An 18,059-nucleotide genomic window follows, 5' to 3' on the forward strand; every position below is an offset into this window, starting at 1 on the left:
GGGGTCGAGATGCAGGGACGTGCCGCAGTGCTGGCAGGGGGGCTCACACCTGGTCAGGCAGCATGTGGGCCAAGTAATAAGCTCGCTTCATCTTCTCGGCCGAGAGCTGCTCCGGGGACGAGCTGGGCCTCTCCTTCGTGGCGCTGCTTACGCTGAAGAGAGGAGGGGCAGCGAGTGAGCTTGGCCGCGGCCGGCTCCCACCACCAACGGGGGTACCACGCGGCCTCCCACGGCAGCCCCCACCGCCCACCCGCCCAGGCCGGCTGCCCACGCGGAGACACCGCAGCTTTGGGGCCCACGCAGGGCAGGAAGCCACGAGCCACGTCCCAGCCACCGAAGCAGCAGGGAGCCCTGGGGAGAAAGGCAGCTGCTAGTGCTGGGCGGCAACTTAAGACAGGGGCTCCGCTGGGGCCTGGGGCCCAGCCCCTCCCCTTGGGCACTGCTTCCGGGCCAGCAGAGGGGCCCAGCCCCCCACGGGTCACACCGGTGCCAGAGGGGCCCAGCCACCTGCCTGGTCACACCGGTGCCGGGGGACGGCCCAGCCCGCCCGGCCGGACAGGTGCGCGTGGCTGGGGGAGTGAGCAGCGAAGCAGGTGACCCGCGGCTCAGCCCGCCCGAAACGCCGGGAGCTGCTCTGACCGGCTGTTACCGGCAGGGGCATGAACGTTTCCGGGGGGCTGATGCCAAGTGCTGCGGCAGGCGGGGACGCGAATCCGTAACCGTTACCCAGTAAGTCTCCCCTTAACAGGCGGGGGCTGCTCCAGCCCAGCTGGGACGAGCCCCCTCCCCCTGCCCTGCCCTGCAATCTGTCGACCTGCCTCACCGCTCAACCAACGAACGGGGGTGCTACCTGCCCAGGCTGAACCCCCAACAGCCCCCGGCCAGCAAGACACTGGACTGGCCCCGGCGGGGGGGCACGCGAGCCGGCCTCGCAAAGCAGCTGGCAGCAAGGCGAGCCGGAGCTGAAGCCAGCTGAGCAGCCCCCCTTGGCTGGTCACAGCCGTCACGCGGGGAGGGGGCGGAGCCACTGGTAGCATCCCGACGCCTCTCTCAAGACAAGCGGCTCCCAGCCCCCGCAGCAGATCTGCGCGCGGCCGGGCCCACCGGGGGCACAGGAAGCGGGACAGCCCCAGTGAGCAGCCCCCCACAGGCTGGCGGCTGCACGTTCCCAAGGGCAGGCAGAAGCTGCTGGGAGCCGAGTGCTCTGGGGCCTGTGCACACTTGTAACCTCTCCCCCAGACGCGCGGCAGGACCATCTCCCCCACTTCCCGTCCCCGCTCCACCCGCACGAGGAAACGTCCTGTGGGGACCTCACGGTCGGCCCGTCCCCCAAGGGGGGCAGATCAGCCCCGATGCCCCTCCCAGCACGGACTCCGGTAGCAGAGCCCAGGGCGGCTACACAGGCGGGTTGAACCTGCCAAGGCGCCAGCAGGCCCCCAAGGGTTTCCAGGCTGCCCAATGGCCGGAGCTGACGCACTGCAGGCCGCCCCCGGACTAGACCCCACGGCCCACAGATCAGCCCGGGGGCGCCAGCTTCGTAACATTTAATAACGGGACACTCCAAGAGGAGTGCCAGACTGGCCCCGCCCCTTCCCCTGAAGCCCCGCCCCTGCTCCCGAAGCAGGGACAGGCCTGCAGAGCCGGCTGGGAGCGCCAGATGCCCCATGCAGGAGGTGGCGGGCCTGGCTTGGGAGGGGCTGGTGCAGGCGCCGGCGCCTCCCCACCTGCAATAACCAGCAGCTCTGCCCCAGCACGGCCAGGCCCCTTCCTGAGCGGGCAGCCCAGGTCGGCTTGCTTAGCGGGACTCAGACGGCGGGGGGTTAGCCCCGGGCAGCCCCCACACGGCCGAACGTGCCTGCGCCGCTGCAGGGACGGGCCGATGGGGGCTGCGGGGGGGCAGCAGCGGCCCCCAGGGGCTAACCCGGTGGAACCGTGGCCGGTTTACGGCCCTCCCCTGGCTTAGAGCCGTCACGGCGGGGGAGTGCCTGGAGGGGCCGCAGATGGGCAGGGCCAGTCGGCCGGCCAGGCCCTGACCTGGTGGAGGAGCTGCTGGCGCTGCCCGTGCCGGACGCCACCTCGTCCCCGCTGGGCAGGACGAAGCCGGCCAGGTTGAGCAGGTCCCGGATCATCTGGCCCTTGATGCTCACGTCCAGCGGCGAGTTGGAGTGGAGGCTGGGAGGGAACAGAAGGGAGCTGGCTGAGACCCAGCACCCCCACCCCCGGAGGGGCAGGGCTCGGGGGCAGCTATGCTGGAGGCCAGGGCCCTCTCCTGGGCAGCCTCCCTGCCCGGACAAAGCCCTGGGAGAGGCCGGGCAGCGCTCCCGACCCCGGCAGCTTCTGCCTCCCTGCTGGGGACGCCGCCATGGGGGAGGCCCGGTGCCCTGGACCCAACAGCCCCCCAGTCCTGCCCCCACGTGGGACCGCGACACCCCGACCCACGCAGGCCTACGGCTGCTCCTCCGACCCACGCTGCCGCGGCCCACGGCTGCTCTGTGCCAGCCTGGGGCAAGGCAGTGGCTGCCTTGGAGAGGCCGCACGGGGAGGCCAGAGCACTCCCCGGTACCAATTGGCGGGGCCAGGGTCCCCAGAGCTAGGAGCGGGCAGCCCACTGGCCCTCTGGCAAGGAAGCTGCTCGGGCGGGAGAAGGGTCTGGCGGGCGACAGGGCCGGGCCCCGCCTACCTGGGGGAGATGTTCACTTCCAGGATCCAGGGCTTGAGGTTCTCGTCCAGCATGACGTCGAAGCCGAAGAGCTCGTGGCAGCAGGACGGGCGCCGCACGTACATCTTCAGCAGGCTGTTCACGTAGGGCTCCGACCTGACGGGGGAGCAGGCGCGGGTTCGCACGCGAAGGCCCCGGAGCCGGATGCTCACGGCTGCTGCGCTTTGCTCTCCAGGCTTCCAACGCCCTCGCCGGGAGCACGGTGAACGCCCGGCCTGCCCGGCGGGTCCCACGTGACCCCGCGGAGCTGAGCCGCCGGGAGCCCCTCCAGGCCAGGCTGGGAGGCTCCGCTTTCCAAGCAAGACCCCTGCCCCAGAGACGCCGGGCAGAGGATGGACGCGCTCACAGGACACCAGGGACACGCGGGTGTCTCTGCTCGGGGCGTGGGGGGAGGAGACCACACGCCCACCCCAGGGCTGGGCTGGGAGCCGGGATCCTGGCAGTGGGTCCTGCCCCTCGCCAGACGCCCCGATCTGTGGCTGGCCGGAGGGAGGGTTACGGTGAGAAAGCCAAGAGACGGGGCCGGGACTCACGCAATGATGGTTTTGATAACGATGTCCTTGATCTTCTCCCAGATGGCCTCGCTGTTCACCCCCTTTTGGCTCAGGTAGCTCCAAAGTGCCTTCAGCGCCCTGCGCGGCCAGAGAGCACAGAGGTCATGGGCGCTGCACTGCCCCCCAGCCTTCCCGTCCGCCAGCCCCAGCCCCTCGGGGCAAGGGGGGCTGGGCGCTGCCCCAGGGAAGAGGGGCCAGGGCCCGGCACCGTCCCAGAAACGATCCGTGCCGGGACCGCCGGACTGCGCCCCTCCCCTTCCCGCAGGCAGCTGCCCTCAGACTCCGGCTCTCGCGGGACGCCGCAGAAGAGCCGCCTGTACCCGCATGTAGTGGGACGCCCCTGCTGGAGCCCCCCACCCCCGCCATGCTCGTTCCCCAGGCGGGTACCAGGAGAGACGCTCCTGAGCCGAAGCTGCTTCGGCAGCCTGGCGGGGGAGGGAAGAGCAGCCGGGGAGGCTCCCCCCCCCCCCACAGGGCAGGAGGCAGATCTGGGCAGCCGGACGCTCAGCCGGTGCCCTCAGACTGTGGCTGCCGGGCCCATTGGTGGCACACGGAGCACCACGGAGGTACAGCCCCAGGACACAGCACCGCACCCCACAGTGCCCGCAGCCGGACGGGAGCAGGAGAGCCCCCAACAGAGCCACCAGCCAGAGCTGCCCCTCTGCCCCACTCGGGGGCAGCCCTGGCCAGCGGCCATTAGAAAGCTGCCCTGGGCAGCCAGCGGTGCCCACTCGCAGAGGAACACCGAGCCGCCCCCGCGCCGGGAGAGGGGGCTGGACACGTCGTGCTTAACAATTGTGATGCACAAGCCAGTTCCCATGGCCCGGCCCGACTCCGCCCCACCTGCTCCCTTCGCTCTGCATGCCTGGCGTGTGGCGGGGTGGTTCACCATGGCAGGGCTGCCCACACGCCAGCAAGGCGCAAGCAGCCGGCAGGTGGGTCTCTGTTGGGCCGGCTCCGGAGCCGGTGGGGCCCAGCACAACGCCCGGTTCCAGGGAGAGGCAGAGGGTGCCCGCATGAAAGCTCTTTCTACAGCGTCAACGGCGCCGTGCGGGAGGCTTCGCAGAGCAGGGGGCTGCTGGGGGGTGGAGGGGAAGGAGGAGGTGTCTTTTAGCGAGACGTGCGGCCGATGCGATCTAGGGGGCTGCTGGGGGGTGGAGGGGAAGGAGGAGGTGTCTTTTAGCGAGACGTGTGGCCGATGCAATCTACGGGGCTGGTGGGGGGTGGAGGGGAAGGAGGAGGTGTCTTTTAGCGAGACGTGTGGCCGATGCGATCTAGGGGGCTGGTGGGGGGTGGAGGGGAAGGAGGAGGTGTCTTTTAGCGAGACGTGCGGCCGATGCGATCTAGGGGGCTGCTGGGGGGTGGAGGGGAAGGAGGAGGTGTCTTTTAGCGAGACGTGTGGCCGATGCAATCTACGGGGCTGGTGGGGGGTGGAGGGGAAGGAGGAGGTGTCTTTTAGCGAGACGTGTGGCCGATGCGATCTAGGGGGCTGGTGGGGGGTGGAGGGGAAGGAGGAGGTGTCTTTTAGCGAGACGTGCGGCCGATGCGATCTAGGGGGCTGCTGGGGGGTGGAGGTTGGAAGGAGGAGGTGTCTTTTAGCGAGACGTGCGGCCGATGCGATCTAGAGGGCTGCTGGGGGGTGGAGGGGAAGGAGGAGGTGTCTTTTAGCGAGACGTGCGGCCGATGCGATCTAGGGGGCTGCTGGGGGGTGGAGGGGAAGGAGGAGGTGTCTTTTAGCGAGACGTGCGGCCGATGCGATCTAGGGGGCTGGTGGGGGGTGGAGGTTGGAAGGAGGAGGTCTCTTTTAGCGAGACGTGCGGCCGATGCGATCTAGAGGGCTGCTGGGGGGTGGAGGGGAAGGAGGAGGTGTCTTTTAGCGAGACGTGCGGCCGATGCGATCTAGAGGGCTGCTGGGGGGTGGAGGGGAAGGAGGAGGTGTCTTTTAGCGAGACGTGCGGCCGATGCGATCTAGAGGGCTGCTGGGGGGTGGAGGGGAAGGAGGAGGTGTCTTTTAGCGAGACGTGCGGCCGATGCGATCTACGGGGCTGGTGGGGGGTGGAGGGGAAGGAGGAGGTGTCTTTTAGCGAGACGTGCGGCCGATGCGATCTAGGGGGCTGCTGGGGGGTGGAGGGGGAAGGAGGAGGTGTCTTTTAGCGGGACGTGCGGCCGATGCGATCTAGGGGGCTGCTGGGGGGTGGAGGGGGAAGGAGGAGGTCTCTTTTAGCGAGACGTGCGGCCGATGCGATCTACGGGGCTGGTGGGGGGTGGAGGGGAAGGAGGAGGTGTCTTTTAGCGAGACGTGCGGCCGATGCGATCTAGGGGGCTGCTGGGGGGTGGAGGGGGAAGGAGGAGGTGTCTTTTAGCGGGACGTGCGGCCGATGCGATCTAGGGGGCTGCTGGGGGGTGGAGGGGGAAGGAGGAGGTCTCTTTTAGCGAGACGTGCGGCCGATGCGATCTAGGGGGCTGCTGGGGGGTGGAGGGGGAAGGAGGAGGTGTCTTTTAGCGGGACGTGCGGCCGATGCGATCTAGGGGGCTGCTGGGGGGTGGAGGGGGAAGGAGGAGGTCTCTTTTAGCGAGACGTGCGGCCGATGCGATCTAGGGGGCTGCTGGGGGGTGGAGGGGGAAGGAGGAGGTGTCTTTTAGCAGGACGTGCGGCCGATGCGATCTAGGGGGCTGGTGGGGGGTGGAGGGGAAGGAGGAGGTGTCTTTTAGCAGGACGTGCGGCCGATGCGATCTAGGGGGCTGCTGGGGGGTGGAGGGGGAAGGAGGAGGTGTCTTTTAGCGAGACGTGCGGCCGATGCGATCTAGGGGGCTGCTGGGGGGTGGAGGGGGAAGGAGGAGGTGTCTTTTAGTGGGACGTGCGGCCGATCTAGGGGGCTGAGCACAGAGCCGACTCAGGAGGCCTGGAGTCTATTCCCAGCTTCATCTGTGCCCGCCCCAGCCGTGGCCAAGCTGCTTGTCCTGGCTCAGTTTCCCCCGGGAGGCGGCAGAACAGCTAGCAGCAGCGAGCCCCGAGCACGAGGCCGAGGGTCGCGAAAGGAAGCCGCCCCGCCTGGCCCCGGCCCGCTGCCCTTACCACTTGTGCCCCTGGCAGGCTGTCTCGTCCCCGTTGGACCTGTACTCCGTGTTCTTCTTGTTCACGCTGTAGTTGGTCAGGTGCATGAACTTGTTGCTGAGGCTCTTCATGGAAGAGGAATACCTGGGCCGGGGTAGGCAATTGGAGGGGGGTCAGGCGTGGCCACGGGGTGCGGGGCTGGCAGATCCATTCCACGCCTGTTCCCCGGCCGGCCTCCCAGGAACGTGCCAACCGGTAGGCGTGCCCACCACCCACGGGCTCCGCACCGGGCACCGGAGCGGCCTCAAGCAGCCATCGTGGTCATGCTGCTGTGCATGGGCAGCCGGCGTCCCCCTCCCGCTCTGCCCCGCTGGGGGGCAGCCAGCAAACTGCGAGCGCCGTGTGTATCTGCTGAGCCCCTCCGCCACCCAGCCCCCGCCGCTCCCCCGGGCCCTACTTGCAGCTGGCGAAGCGCACTAATCCGTCTCTGAACAAGTAGATCCTGAGGGGGTTGTAGCAAGTGACGTAAACATAAATCCTCAGGTCGAACTTGCTCCCGCTGATGAGGTAGGGCTTGTGCAAGTACCTGCAAAGGAGAACGAGGCGGGTGGGCGGGAGAAGCGCCTGCCCTGAGCATCGCTGGCATGGAAAAGGCCTGGCCCAGCCCAGTGTTAGCCCGGGGAATCCCAAAGACTCCTTTAAGCGCTTAGACACAGAGCCTCGGCTGGCGGGCACAGGCCCCAGAATCGCTGCCCTCCCCGTGCAGCCAGAGGACTGAGCTTTGCCTCCCAGAGACCCAGCCGCACCCCTTTCCAGCCTGGGCCCCATCTGGCACCAAGCTGCCTTGAAACGAGCCCCGCTGCCCGGGGGTTCTTGCTCAGGGAGCAGGCGGCCGGGCCGTGACTCGCACAAGGCATTTGGGGGTCCAGGGGCTCAGAGATCCACACTCAGAGACACCACGGACACAGAGCCTTTTCCCAGGGAGCCTGCTGGGTGGCCAGCAAGAGGCAGGGTCCCAGGTTGGTTCTCTGGAAACCCCCGTCCTGTGAAAAATGCCACAGGGCTGCGTTTTCTTCCCACTCTGGGGCAGAACATTTTGCAAAACCAGGAAGGTTTTTGCTGGAACGACTTTCCGCTTCCCAGTCTGCCCCAGCCCAGCCTCAAGGGGAAGGGTTGCCAGTGAGTGTGCTGGAGGAGGCTCGTTTTGGAGTGGTCTGCCTGCCGCATTCACAGCTTCCCTGGCTGCCGTGGAAAGCTACCAGACGTGTTGCACCGAGGGGGAGCTGCCGCTGGAGCATCTGCCTGACGGACGGTCAGAGGCTGGTGTTGGGAGAACTGATTTCAGTGCATGCCACAAACAAGTTCACGCAGAGGACACTTTCCTCCCAGTATCGCTCCAAAGGGAACCGTGCCCCTGCGCCCCTGTTCTCTGGCGATGACTATGGGGCAGGAGGACACAGCTCCAATCAGGGCGTTAACTCAGCAAGGATAAAGGGATCCGGAGCTATGTGAGATGCTCGTGTCCCCCGGGGAGCAGTAATCTGCTCCGAAGTATCTGGCCGCAGCCAGGACAAGAGGGCGGAAGTAGATTCAAATCCGTTTTACTCCTGGCGCCACTGCGCACGTGCAGCATTCACGTCCCTCTGAAGAAAACCTTCTCTGGCGCAGCTCTGCAGTTCCGCCCCCGCCCACCAGAGGCTGCTGTGGCACCGGAACAGAGAGCAGCCAGCTGGCCGTCCTGCAGCGCCGGGGGCGGGGGACAGACAGGGCTGCTGGGGGTCAGACTGGATGAGGGTCCAGGAGGCAGCAGGATGACAGCACTGAGCCAGGGCTGAATGGGGGGAGGGCAGTGGGGCCACATGGGGACCTGGGGCTGCAGAGAAACAGAGGCAGGGCAGATGTGCCAGGCTGAGTGGGAGAGGCGAGGGGTAAGCCAGGCTCTGCATGGGAGAGGAGAGGAGAGGCTTCCCAACTCCCTGAAACCTCCCACCCCCAACACCCTCCAGGCTCCCCCGCTGCCCCGACTGCCCAGCCTTTGCGCTGCTTCTGAGGGGCGGGAAGTACGGCCCTGCAGCGCAGCGTACATGAAGCACCGCTCGGAGCTCTGCATTCACGCACCTATAGGGTCTATACCCCGACTCCTCCCGCCGCCCGCGTTGTTACCAACTGGCCGGGGCACGTGGCAATTCATTACCGCGCACGGACGCTGGCCTCGTCCGGCTGCCTCGCTGACAAAGGCCCTGCGCAGTGGCCCCCGGGCGCGGAGCCGTGTTCCGTCCCGCGCCAGGGGCCGACTCACCTCTGCACCAGCAGCGGCCTCCTCTTGGGCAGCTGGCTCCATTTGTGGATGACCTGGATGCCGATGCCTCTGGCAGATGCCGGCTGGGAACACACACAAGGGGCATCAGCGTCTCCGGCGGCGGCGGCCGGCGGGGGAGCCGCTTGGCCCCGCGGGGTTCTTACCGGCTTCACGATCCACTTCTGGCGGCTGCCGCTCTCCTCCCAGGCCTTCCTCAGCAGCTTGATGTCCTGGGGCAGGATGAAGGACTGGGGGAAGAAGTTAAACTCCTTCTTCCCAAAGCGCGTCTGCATCTTGGACAGGTTGCGCCACAGACGGTCCTTCCTCCCGATTTGAAAGGAGCCAGGGAAGTGGTTTAGCTGGGAGAGCCAGGCAGCGGCAGTGAGGAGGTGGCCTGGAGTCGTGCCCCTCCCCAAAGCTCCCAGCTGTTCCTCTCTCCCCCTGCAGGGAGGGGGCAGGCCACATCACGTGCCTGAGCATTCTGGAGAGGCACGTGGCCCCGCAGGTCCCTGCCCCCTACGTCGCCCCGACCTACGGCACCTCTGCAGCCCCAGGTTCAGCCATGAGTCCGAAGTGAGGCTGGAGACTCCCCCATGTGGTGCCCCCACACCGTCCCCCTCTGCCCTCTGCCAAGCGCCGGCCACAGGGGCCTCGGAGCACAGCTGGGAGGGAGCTCCTGGCAGCATTCGCCCGCAGGACTCACCCTTCCCCCCCGGCAGAGCAGCTCCCGTCCCGGCGGGAGTCGGGGCGTGGTCTCCACGTGGCACTGGCAGGGCCGGGGGACCCAGGAAGCAGGCGCTGGCCCACACCGAGCCCGGCGCTCTCCTACCTTCTGATGCTCCTTGATGGCGCGGAAGCCAGGGGACTTCATGTGATGGCCCCAGCAGCCCAACCAGTCGCTGTTCTCTGAAGGAGAGGAGACGGGGCCAAGCTCTCCACCAGCCCAGATTCCACTTCAGCAAGGGTCCCCCCCAGCCCGAGGGCCAGGCGCGAGGGGCCGGGACGCTGCAGCAGGGCCCAGGCATGCTACTGACACCCCCGGCTGCAACAAGCCAACGAGGACCCAGCTTTGCTGGGGGGCTGCTTTCCCTGGGAAGCTACCGTGGGTGCAGAGCAGACTGCGCCTCCCATCTGCAAAGCCCCCCCCATTGCTGAATTCCCGCCCCCGCAGCCCGGGGATGCAGACCAGTGGGGAAACTGAGGCAGGGGGTCAGTGTCCTGCCCTAAGCTAACAGGAAGCAGTGGGAGAATAGAGAGTTTCTTAGTTCCTGACCCTAGTCTATACAACAGCCTCTTTGCCTGCATCTCGCTCTACTCTCTGCGGCTGGGGGGGGGGGGGGGGTGCCCAGGCCAGCAGGACCCGTCAGGGACAGGGGGCCTAATGAGCTAAGGTGGCTTCCCACCTCCCTGCCATCTCAGACCTGCCCAGCTCCTCGACTGTACGACCTGCAGCCAGCAGCACACCGGGCTCGCGAGCTACAGCCGGACACGCCTGCGTCCCCTGCCTGGCGCAGGGCCGGCAACCCGGCTTTCACTGATGCAGCAGCGGCAGCTACAGGCAGGCTCTGTACAAGCAGCACTGATGCTCCCTGGCTAACAAAGCCCACCCTGTGCGCTACCTGCGCCCCTCAGGTCAAGCAGGAACAACGGGCGATGCCGATCCCAGCCCAGCCCATCGCGCGTTCCACTGCCACCCCGCCCGACTCCCGTCCCCAGCAGCCAACAGGCCCAGCCGCCCCGGGGCGAGACGCCTTCCCCTGCCAGGCCTGGGGGAGCTGGGCAGGGCCACTCACTCTTGCTGACTTTGAAGTGGGACCTGCCGATGGTTTGCTTGACGATGTTGGGGGTGACGGTGCTCATCTTCCAGCGCAGCAACTTCCGCTGCTCCCACGGCAGCTTCTCCACTGGCGGGGGGGGCGGTGGCCGTGTCAGGGAAGAGGAAGCCAGGAGCTAACCTTGCCACAGCCCCCCTTTCCCGGATCCCTTCCCAAGCCCGGGGCCGCTGAGGGAGGAGCGCGCCGGACGCAGCTCGGACAGGCCCAGCGATCCCCGAGACGGGCGCTAGCTGAAGGAAACGGACCCACCCGCCTAGAGACGGGGACCCGCGTGGCCCAGTGCCCTCGGTGCCTCACGCAGGGAAGGCTGCAGACATGTTCACGCCCACTACCGCGTGTGGAACCTTCCACGCAGGCACCGGCTGCCTGTCACCGCGGAGCGCTCCCCACAGCAGCCAGCTGTCCGGCTCAGCTGCCTGGAAGCCAGAAACATCAGCTGGGCAAAGCCAAGCGCGAGCCCCGCAAGGAGAGAGCTGCGCTCCTGGCACCGGCTCGGGATCAGCTGCTGCCCTCTCCTCCCCCACAGATGTTCAAGCCCTGGGGTTATTTTAGCCCTGGGGAAGCGGTCACCAGGAGCTCCAGGGGCTCTTTGTTCGAGGGGGGGTGCTCTTCGTGGGTTACTTGCTCTTTTAGCACAGGACGAGAAGGGAGGCCCAGCTGGCGTATCACCGCTCCACAGCCCCCCACTGCTACGCCCGGTTCCTTCTACCCTGCCTGCTCCGGCACTCGGAGCGGGGCTCAGCCCCAGCTCACCTCTCTCGTCCCGGGTACTGAAGTAGAGGGTCGGAGGCATATTAGGGAACAAACTGCACACGAGAGGGGGTTTGAGGATCCGCTCCGGGGCCTCGAGCGGCTGGGCCAGACACGCGATACAATTCCTGGAAGAAGAAGCGAGGGCGGGTGAGGAGACCGGGCTGGGCAGGACATGAGATGAGGCCCTGACGACAGGGCCAGAGAATCCTAGAAGTGGAAGGGACCTTGCGAGGCATCGAGTCCAGTCCCTGGTCCTCCCGTCTGGATCATCCCTGGCAGGCGTCTGTCCAACCTGCTCCGAAATATCCCCAGGGATGGAGACTCCACAACCCCCCAGGCAACTTATCCCAGTGTGTCACCCCCTGACAGGTGGGAAGCTTTCTCTCATGCACAACCTAAACCTCCCTTGCTGCAGTTTCAGCCCCTTGCTTCTGTCCTGTCCTCAGAGGCCAAGAGGAACAAGTTTTCTCCTTCTTCCTTGTGAGACCCTTTTAGGTACTTGAAAACCGCTCTCCTGTCCCTGCTCAGCCTGCTCTTTTCTAAACTCAACAAGCCCAATTCCTTCAGCCTCCCTTCCTAGCTCGTGCTCTCCAGACCTTTCATCATGTGTGTGGCTCTTCTCTGGCCCCTCTCCCATTTCTCCACATATTTCCTGAGACGCGGTGCCCAGAACTGGACACAACACTGCAACTGAGGCCTGATCAGTGCAGAGCAGAGCGGAAGAACGACTCTGTGTCTCGCTCACAACACTCCTGTTCATGCAGCCCAGACTCATGTTGGCTTTTTTTGAAACAGCGTCACACTGCTGACTCATCTTTAGCTTGTGGTCCCCTCTGACTCCTCGATCCCTTTCTGCAGGGCTCCTGCCTAGCCAGTGGCTTCCCGTTCTGAGAGAGACACGGATTGTTCCTTCCTAAATGGAGCACTTGACATTTGTCCTCATGGAACTTCATCCTGGTGACCTCAGCCCATTTCTCCAGTGTCCAGGCCATTTTGAATTCTGACCCATCCTCCAGAGCACTCGCCACCCCTCCCAGCTCAGGATCAGCTGCAAACTTCCTAAGCGTCCTCTCTATGCCACGTCCACCGCTTCTCCCTTAGCCACCAGGCTCGCTATCCTAGCAAAGGAGGGTCAAGGAGAAACAGGCACCCTGCTCACCCGGCAGCCTCCGGGGAAGCCAAAGCCCAGTACAGCTCCCCAGCAGCCCTCTTCAGTACCAGCCCCCCTGGGACTCGGTGACGTGCCGGGAAAGGATTTCTGACCTGTGGCCAGTCACGACAGGCTGTGCAGAGCAGTTACGGGCTGGCTGATCACCCCGCTGTCCCGCCTGGGAGGAGAAGCTAGGCCCAGAGCCATCTGCAGCCCACCCCTTACAGCTGCCAGCGTGGGGCCAAGCCGCCCCCCATCAGCCCGTTGCCTCTCGTCACTGCCCACAGCTCCAGCAGTGTCCCTGAGCTCACCCCTCAGGCTGCGTGTCTGGGGCAGGCACCCGCCACACAGCCCGGCGGGGGCCAGGCTAGCCGCATACCAGGAGCACGGTCGGAGCAAGCGCTGGTCTCCATGGGCTAGTCACTCCCTGCTGCAGGTGCCAAGGGCCACGCAGGGCCGGGTGGGCGGCTGCTTTGGGGTATTCTGACCACAGGCGCCGGGACCTGGTTTGGAAGCGGTGTGCCGTCTGGTTCAGCAGCTCTCCGACCCCCCTCCCCGCTACACCCGTCACTCCAGCCCCGGCTCAGGCTGGAAAGTGGACCGACATGCCTCCAACTCCTTTGCCAGAGGCCAGGTGCTGGGAGAGCCGTGGCTAAGCCCAGCGGGGGCATGTCCACAGGGGTAACAGAGGGACGGGGGCGAGGGGCAAGCTCGTTCTTCGCCTTGCAGGTGGCCTTGCTCGTTACAGACCAGGCCGTACGGGGACACCGCGCCCTCAGCGCTCAGCAGCGGGTCACAACGCCTTCCGGATCCTCACCCGAAACGGCTCCTCTCTGCCCAGGGGCCGACGGCTGCCTGAGGCTGTGGGCCCCGCTGAGAGTCACTCACCTGGAGATAAGGGCCACGGAGCCGTTGGGCGACAGGCCTGTGACGGAGGAGCTGTCTGACTCGCCTGCAGGAGGGAGGAGAGGAGACCGTGAGATGAGGCCAGGGGGCTCCGGGGATGCTGAGATGAGGGAAAATGAAGGGCCACCGAGGATCTCCCCAGCGAGGGCAGGAGCCCGGCCGGGTGGGAGACCAACGCTCCCCGCCCGCTGCCTCCCGGCCCTGCGCACAGCCAGCCACAGCCCAGCTCCAACTCCCAACGACCAGGCCAAGCGTTCCCCAGGAGCCGCAGAGCACGGCCCGGCCCTGCACGGCCGACACGAGCCCCCGCCCTCAGCCGCTTGGGGAGCGCCCCCGCGCCCGTCGGCACAGCCACACGCACCCTCTTCCTCCTCCTCGTCCTGGCTGCAGCCATCTTCCAGGCCATCCGGGAGCTCCTCTTCTACATCAGCCTCAGGCTCCTCGGGGTCCAGCAGGGGCAGGGTGACGGCCGCACTGGAACCCAAGGAATTCAGGGAAGGGTCATGTCCACCCAGGCAGCCCCACACGAGGCTGGTCGCTGGCCCAGCAGCCCTGGAGCAGGGTCTCTGCCATGCCGGGCGGAGGTATCTGGCACCGCGGCAGGGGAGGTGAGGGCGTGACACCGGGGGGTTTCCGGCTGCCTGGCTCTCGGCTACAGCTACTCCCAGGTTCAGACTTCTGGAGGGGAGGAGCGCCGACAGCCCCTGGGGGAGCCCCGGGATGGTACCCGGGCATGCGGGAGGGCGACGGGCTGTTAGACCCTGTTCTGCGTGACCCACGAGGGTCCCGCTCGCCAACTGCGCCCCGACACCCAGCGCACAGGGGAGATGCTGGGATTACTTACTGCCCTTCGCGCAGGACCCAGCGTGCTGGGGATCCAACTCGATTGCCCCTCCACCCCGCAGCCCTTCCAATCCCTCCCGCTCCGCCGGCCCCTCTCTGGGGAGACCTCGGCTGCAGGCTCCGCTCCCCTGCCCGCCACGTCCCCTCCGCGCTCACATCGGGCCAGAGGCCTCAGCTCCGAGGACACACGTCCGGGAGCGCGACGGCTGCCTCTCCAAGGGGCTGTTTGCGGAGGGACGGCCGAGCGCTGCCCCTGAGATGCGGCTCCGTCACCAGCCTCGCTGTGCGGTGCCTGAGCAGCTGAGCAAAGCGGAGCCCCTGGGACCAAGGCAGGCAAAAGGCCTCCTGTGCACGCAGGAAGCAGAGTGAGCCGGCAGACGCGCTGGGCAACTCCAGGCAGTGCCCCAGGGAAGCCGTGAAGGGAGCGAGGTCCCTTTGATCTGGGATTTCATCAGGACACTGCCAGCTCACCGGTCCTTCCTCGCTCCGCTGCCCTCCCGCAGAGACAGCCCTCAGCAGTGCCGGGCACGGCCCTGTCCTTTCCGCAGGCCCCTTAGCCAGCGCCCAGGAGCCAACCTGAGCAGCACCCTCTGCACCAAAGGGCTAGCTGGTTCAGGTCGGAGTTTCCCCCTCACCAGGGCAGTAATACCGACTCCGTGCTCATTCAGTGACAGCTGGGGAAACTGAGGCACGGGGTGGCGAAGGGACTTGCTCCAAGGTACGCTGAGAGCAGACACAGGCATGCTGGCTGACGCCCTGCCTGGGGCACACGGCCCACGGCAGCACCACTCCCAGGCACCCTCCTGGCTTCGCAAGTATCGCTTCCTGTAAGCGGCCACACGCCGGGGGACTCAGTTCTCAGTAGGGTTGCCAGGTGTCCAGTTTTCACCCGGACTGTCTGTCATTCGGGTTCCCGGTCCGGTAAAAAAACCCAGAAACTACGGAACACGGGAAATGCCCAATATTGCCTGTTTCCCTCGGACGGAAGCCCGGTGGGGACAATTTTCCCCTGCCGTGCAGGTGGGGGCAGAGGAGTGAGGAGCGCGGGGCCATTTAAAGGAGCCGCAGTGCCCTTTTTTGGTTAGTTTGTTTTTGCTCAACAACTTTGGTCTCCCCCACTTTGTTTTTCCTCAACGGAATTTTTGACTGGTGTTTTCTTAGGGGAGGGGGCGTGTTCAGTGGTTTTTGTTAAACCATCTGGCAACCCTAGTTCTCAGGGCGCCCACGAGGGGCTTTTCCCCGTGTACTCACTCTGGGTCCCGTGGGGGAGCGGCCTGCGCCCACGCCGGCTCCTTGCCCAGCTGGATGGTGGACATCTGGGCTGCCACTGCGGAGACGTCGGCGTGGTGGGCAGGCTCGGGTCTCCCCGCCTGGTCCCCGCCGCTCAGGGCCAGGAAGTTGACGGTCCGGCAGGGGGCGCTGGGGCCTGACGCGTCGGAGCTGGAGGCTAAGAGGCGGAAGCTGATTCGCTTGGTGCAGACGGCCCCCTCGGGGCCCGCGAGGCTCAGGTCGCTGCGCAGGCACCGGCTCCCCAGCTCCAGATTCAAGGGGGCGACCGTTTCTTTTGGGCTCAGCTGTGAGAGGAGCTGCTGTCTCCAGCGCCCACTCCTGCGGAAGAGGTTGTACTGGAAGCCCGTGTTCATAAGGCAGGAGCTCTCGATTCTGCGGCCTAAGTCGCTGCAGCTGTTAACCTTCCCGCTCAGCCTTCGCACGGCTTCCGTGAGCCGGATCTCTCGCTCCTTGGCTCTTAAACTCTGCCCCCGGGTCTCGCTGTCCTGCCACAAGGGGCGCTCGGCTCGGAGGGGCTGCACCGGAGACAGGAGAGGCCTGGGGGTGGCTTGCTCCGCTTTATGGCCTTTGCCTCTCCCAGACCTGTTCTCCAGACTGGCGGGGGAGCCATCCCCGGTCCCCCCGCAATGGGACCAAGATATAGCGGGCGAGCGCGAGATGCTCTTCAGTTTCCCGCTCTCCGGGAGCTGCAGCGAAGGCACTTTGGCGCTGTGCGGCCGCAGGAAGGCGTTCTTGTTCAGCACTGGCTTGTACGGGCTGGCGGCGTGTTTCCCTGAGCCAGAAGGAGAGCTCTTCCCCCCTTCCCTGCTGGGCCGGGGCAAGGGCTCCACCGCCGAGGAGGCCATGCTGCAGTCCGAGGTGGCGGCGCAGCCCTGGAGCCCGCTGGCTGGGAGTGGAGGCTGCCGGCCCTCCGGAGCGCTGGACCGGAGGCAGATGGACTCGAGGCGCTGGTAGGGCTTGTGCCTGAAGTACGCGCGCCGATAGAGCAGCGGGCTCCCAGCGGGCTCCAGGAAGGGCTGGGGCGGGCTGGGGTGCACTGCCTCACTGAGGCATCCCGGTGCCGGGTACCAGAAACAGGAGCTCTGGGGCGAGATCCCGGAGAGCACGGGCCTGTGCTCCTGGAACGGACTCACATGCTTTCTGCTCAGCTTCCAGAGGGGCTTCACCTGCTGCTGAGCGAGGAGCCAGGCCCTGCTCCCGGGGGGCCTCCCCGCAGCCGGCCCGGGCAGCTGGAAGTCACTTCGCTGTGGGAGGCCGAGGCTATAGTGCTCCGGGCCTGCCGAGGCCATGGAGAGCCATAGCACAGCGAGCAAGGGCCGACTCAGAACCAGGGCGCAGGCAGCATCACCAGCCTCCTCCTCGGGGTCCTGTCAGCCTGCAGCAAGGACACAGTAAGCAAAAGCCGTCAGCTGCCGCCTGCCCCGCCCAGGCCGGGGGACCGGTGCGCTCAACAGACAGCGATGCAGCATTACAGGGGACGGGCAGGGGGCCCCCACCTTCCTGGTGCCTACACCAGCCCTCCCTGCCTGCGGCCCCTCGACACGGGCATCCCAGCGAGACGCGACCGGCTCCGCTGGGGCGGGCGCTCGGATGGAAGCTGGCGGCGGAAGCTTAGTGGGAAGATGGGGGCGTTCCTGGTGGCAGTTTACAAAGCCAATGCCCAAGAGCGAGTGACCATCCAAAGCAGCATTTCGGTCCCCAGCCAGGTGGAGCTTAAACCCACCCAGGGGCCCTGATCTTCAGCTCTGACGCCCAAACCAGGCTCGCTAAAGCCTCACCTCTCGCTCTGTCCTCCCTTCCCCGCCTCACCTCCCCTGGCACGGCAGCCCGCGGGGGGCAGAGCCAGAGATCCAGCGGAAGAGGGGAACTCGGTCTGCTTTGGGGGCTCACACACTGGGGGCTGCTTACGAAGTAGGTAGGGAGTTAGCCTGTTGGGATCAGGGGATGGGGGGAATCTCAGGAAGCTAAAACACTAGCTGGGCAAGTCGGTGTCCCCCTCGGTGCCCTCTCTAAGCCGGCGTGAAGGAAGTGCCCAGGGAGAGAGGCTGATCACAGGCCCCCACCACAGAACCTGTGGCCAGCCTCGGGGCTGCCCTGCAACGGAAGAGCCAGCCACCTGCCCGTCTGGCGAGGACAGCAATGGCAGAACACGTGATTTCTGAAGCCTCGGCTGCACACCGATCGCAGGCTGAGCGGTGCCTGCTCCCCTCGCCGCTCCGCGCTCTGCCAGCCCCCCGGGCCTGCACCCGCCGGACAGGGCGATTCACGGGTTCCACTGCAAGGCTGGCCCCACACAAACCCACCCGCCCCGCAGCCCTGCCCAGGGCAGAGACGAAGATGCAGGGCAGGAGGCGGCAGGCAGAGCGTCTGTGCTTAGTTCCGAGCTCCCTGGACTTGCCACAGAGCCGAGGGACAAGCTGGTCTCCCCCCAAAGCGGATGGTGCGGGGAACAGCTCGGGGAGGCCTTAGGAACAGCTCTGCCCACCCCACAGCCACGGCCGGGGAGCAGCCCCTTTGCACAGCGACTGCCAGTCACAGAACGGCGCTGCTTGCCGAAGAGCGCAGGCACCTCACAGCCAAGCCTGGGGTCCCCTGCTGCCAGCCCCTGTCCAACACCGTCAGGTTCAGCACTCGCCCCCCGGCTGCAGAGCCCTG

At 66.4% G+C, this 18,059-nt stretch overlaps 1 protein-coding gene across 3 annotated transcripts in view; it reads right to left on the reverse strand.

The window, feature by feature from the left end:
• The window catches only part of TTLL4 (tubulin tyrosine ligase like 4), a 29,989-nt gene that overhangs the window by 3,895 nt on the left and 8,035 nt on the right, over positions 1–18,059 (reverse strand). For all 3 annotated transcript variants that reach the window (XM_075932959.2, XM_075932958.2, XM_089779616.1), the window contains exons 2-15: positions 15,366–16,779; positions 13,633–13,745; positions 13,254–13,317; positions 11,216–11,340; positions 10,421–10,531; positions 9,457–9,533; positions 8,792–8,986; positions 8,628–8,710; positions 6,786–6,914; positions 6,350–6,472; positions 3,253–3,351; positions 2,681–2,815; positions 2,035–2,172; positions 50–152 (exon numbers count right to left, since the gene is read on the reverse strand). In XM_075932959.2, coding sequence (XP_075789074.2) covers positions 50–152; positions 2,035–2,172; positions 2,681–2,815; positions 3,253–3,351; positions 6,350–6,472; positions 6,786–6,914; positions 8,628–8,710; positions 8,792–8,986; positions 9,457–9,533; positions 10,421–10,531; positions 11,216–11,340; positions 13,254–13,317; positions 13,633–13,745; positions 15,366–16,693 — 2,823 coding nt within the window. In that variant the 5' untranslated portion in view covers positions 16,694–16,779. The remainder of the gene's footprint in view (positions 1–49; positions 153–2,034; positions 2,173–2,680; positions 2,816–3,252; positions 3,352–6,349; positions 6,473–6,785; positions 6,915–8,627; positions 8,711–8,791; positions 8,987–9,456; positions 9,534–10,420; positions 10,532–11,215; positions 11,341–13,253; positions 13,318–13,632; positions 13,746–15,365; positions 16,780–18,059) is intronic.

This window comes from Pelodiscus sinensis, chromosome 7 (genome assembly GCF_052426305.1).
Source record: "Pelodiscus sinensis isolate ZL-2025 chromosome 7, ASM5242630v1, whole genome shotgun sequence".
NCBI classification, from domain to species: Eukaryota; Metazoa; Chordata; order Testudines; family Trionychidae; genus Pelodiscus; species Pelodiscus sinensis.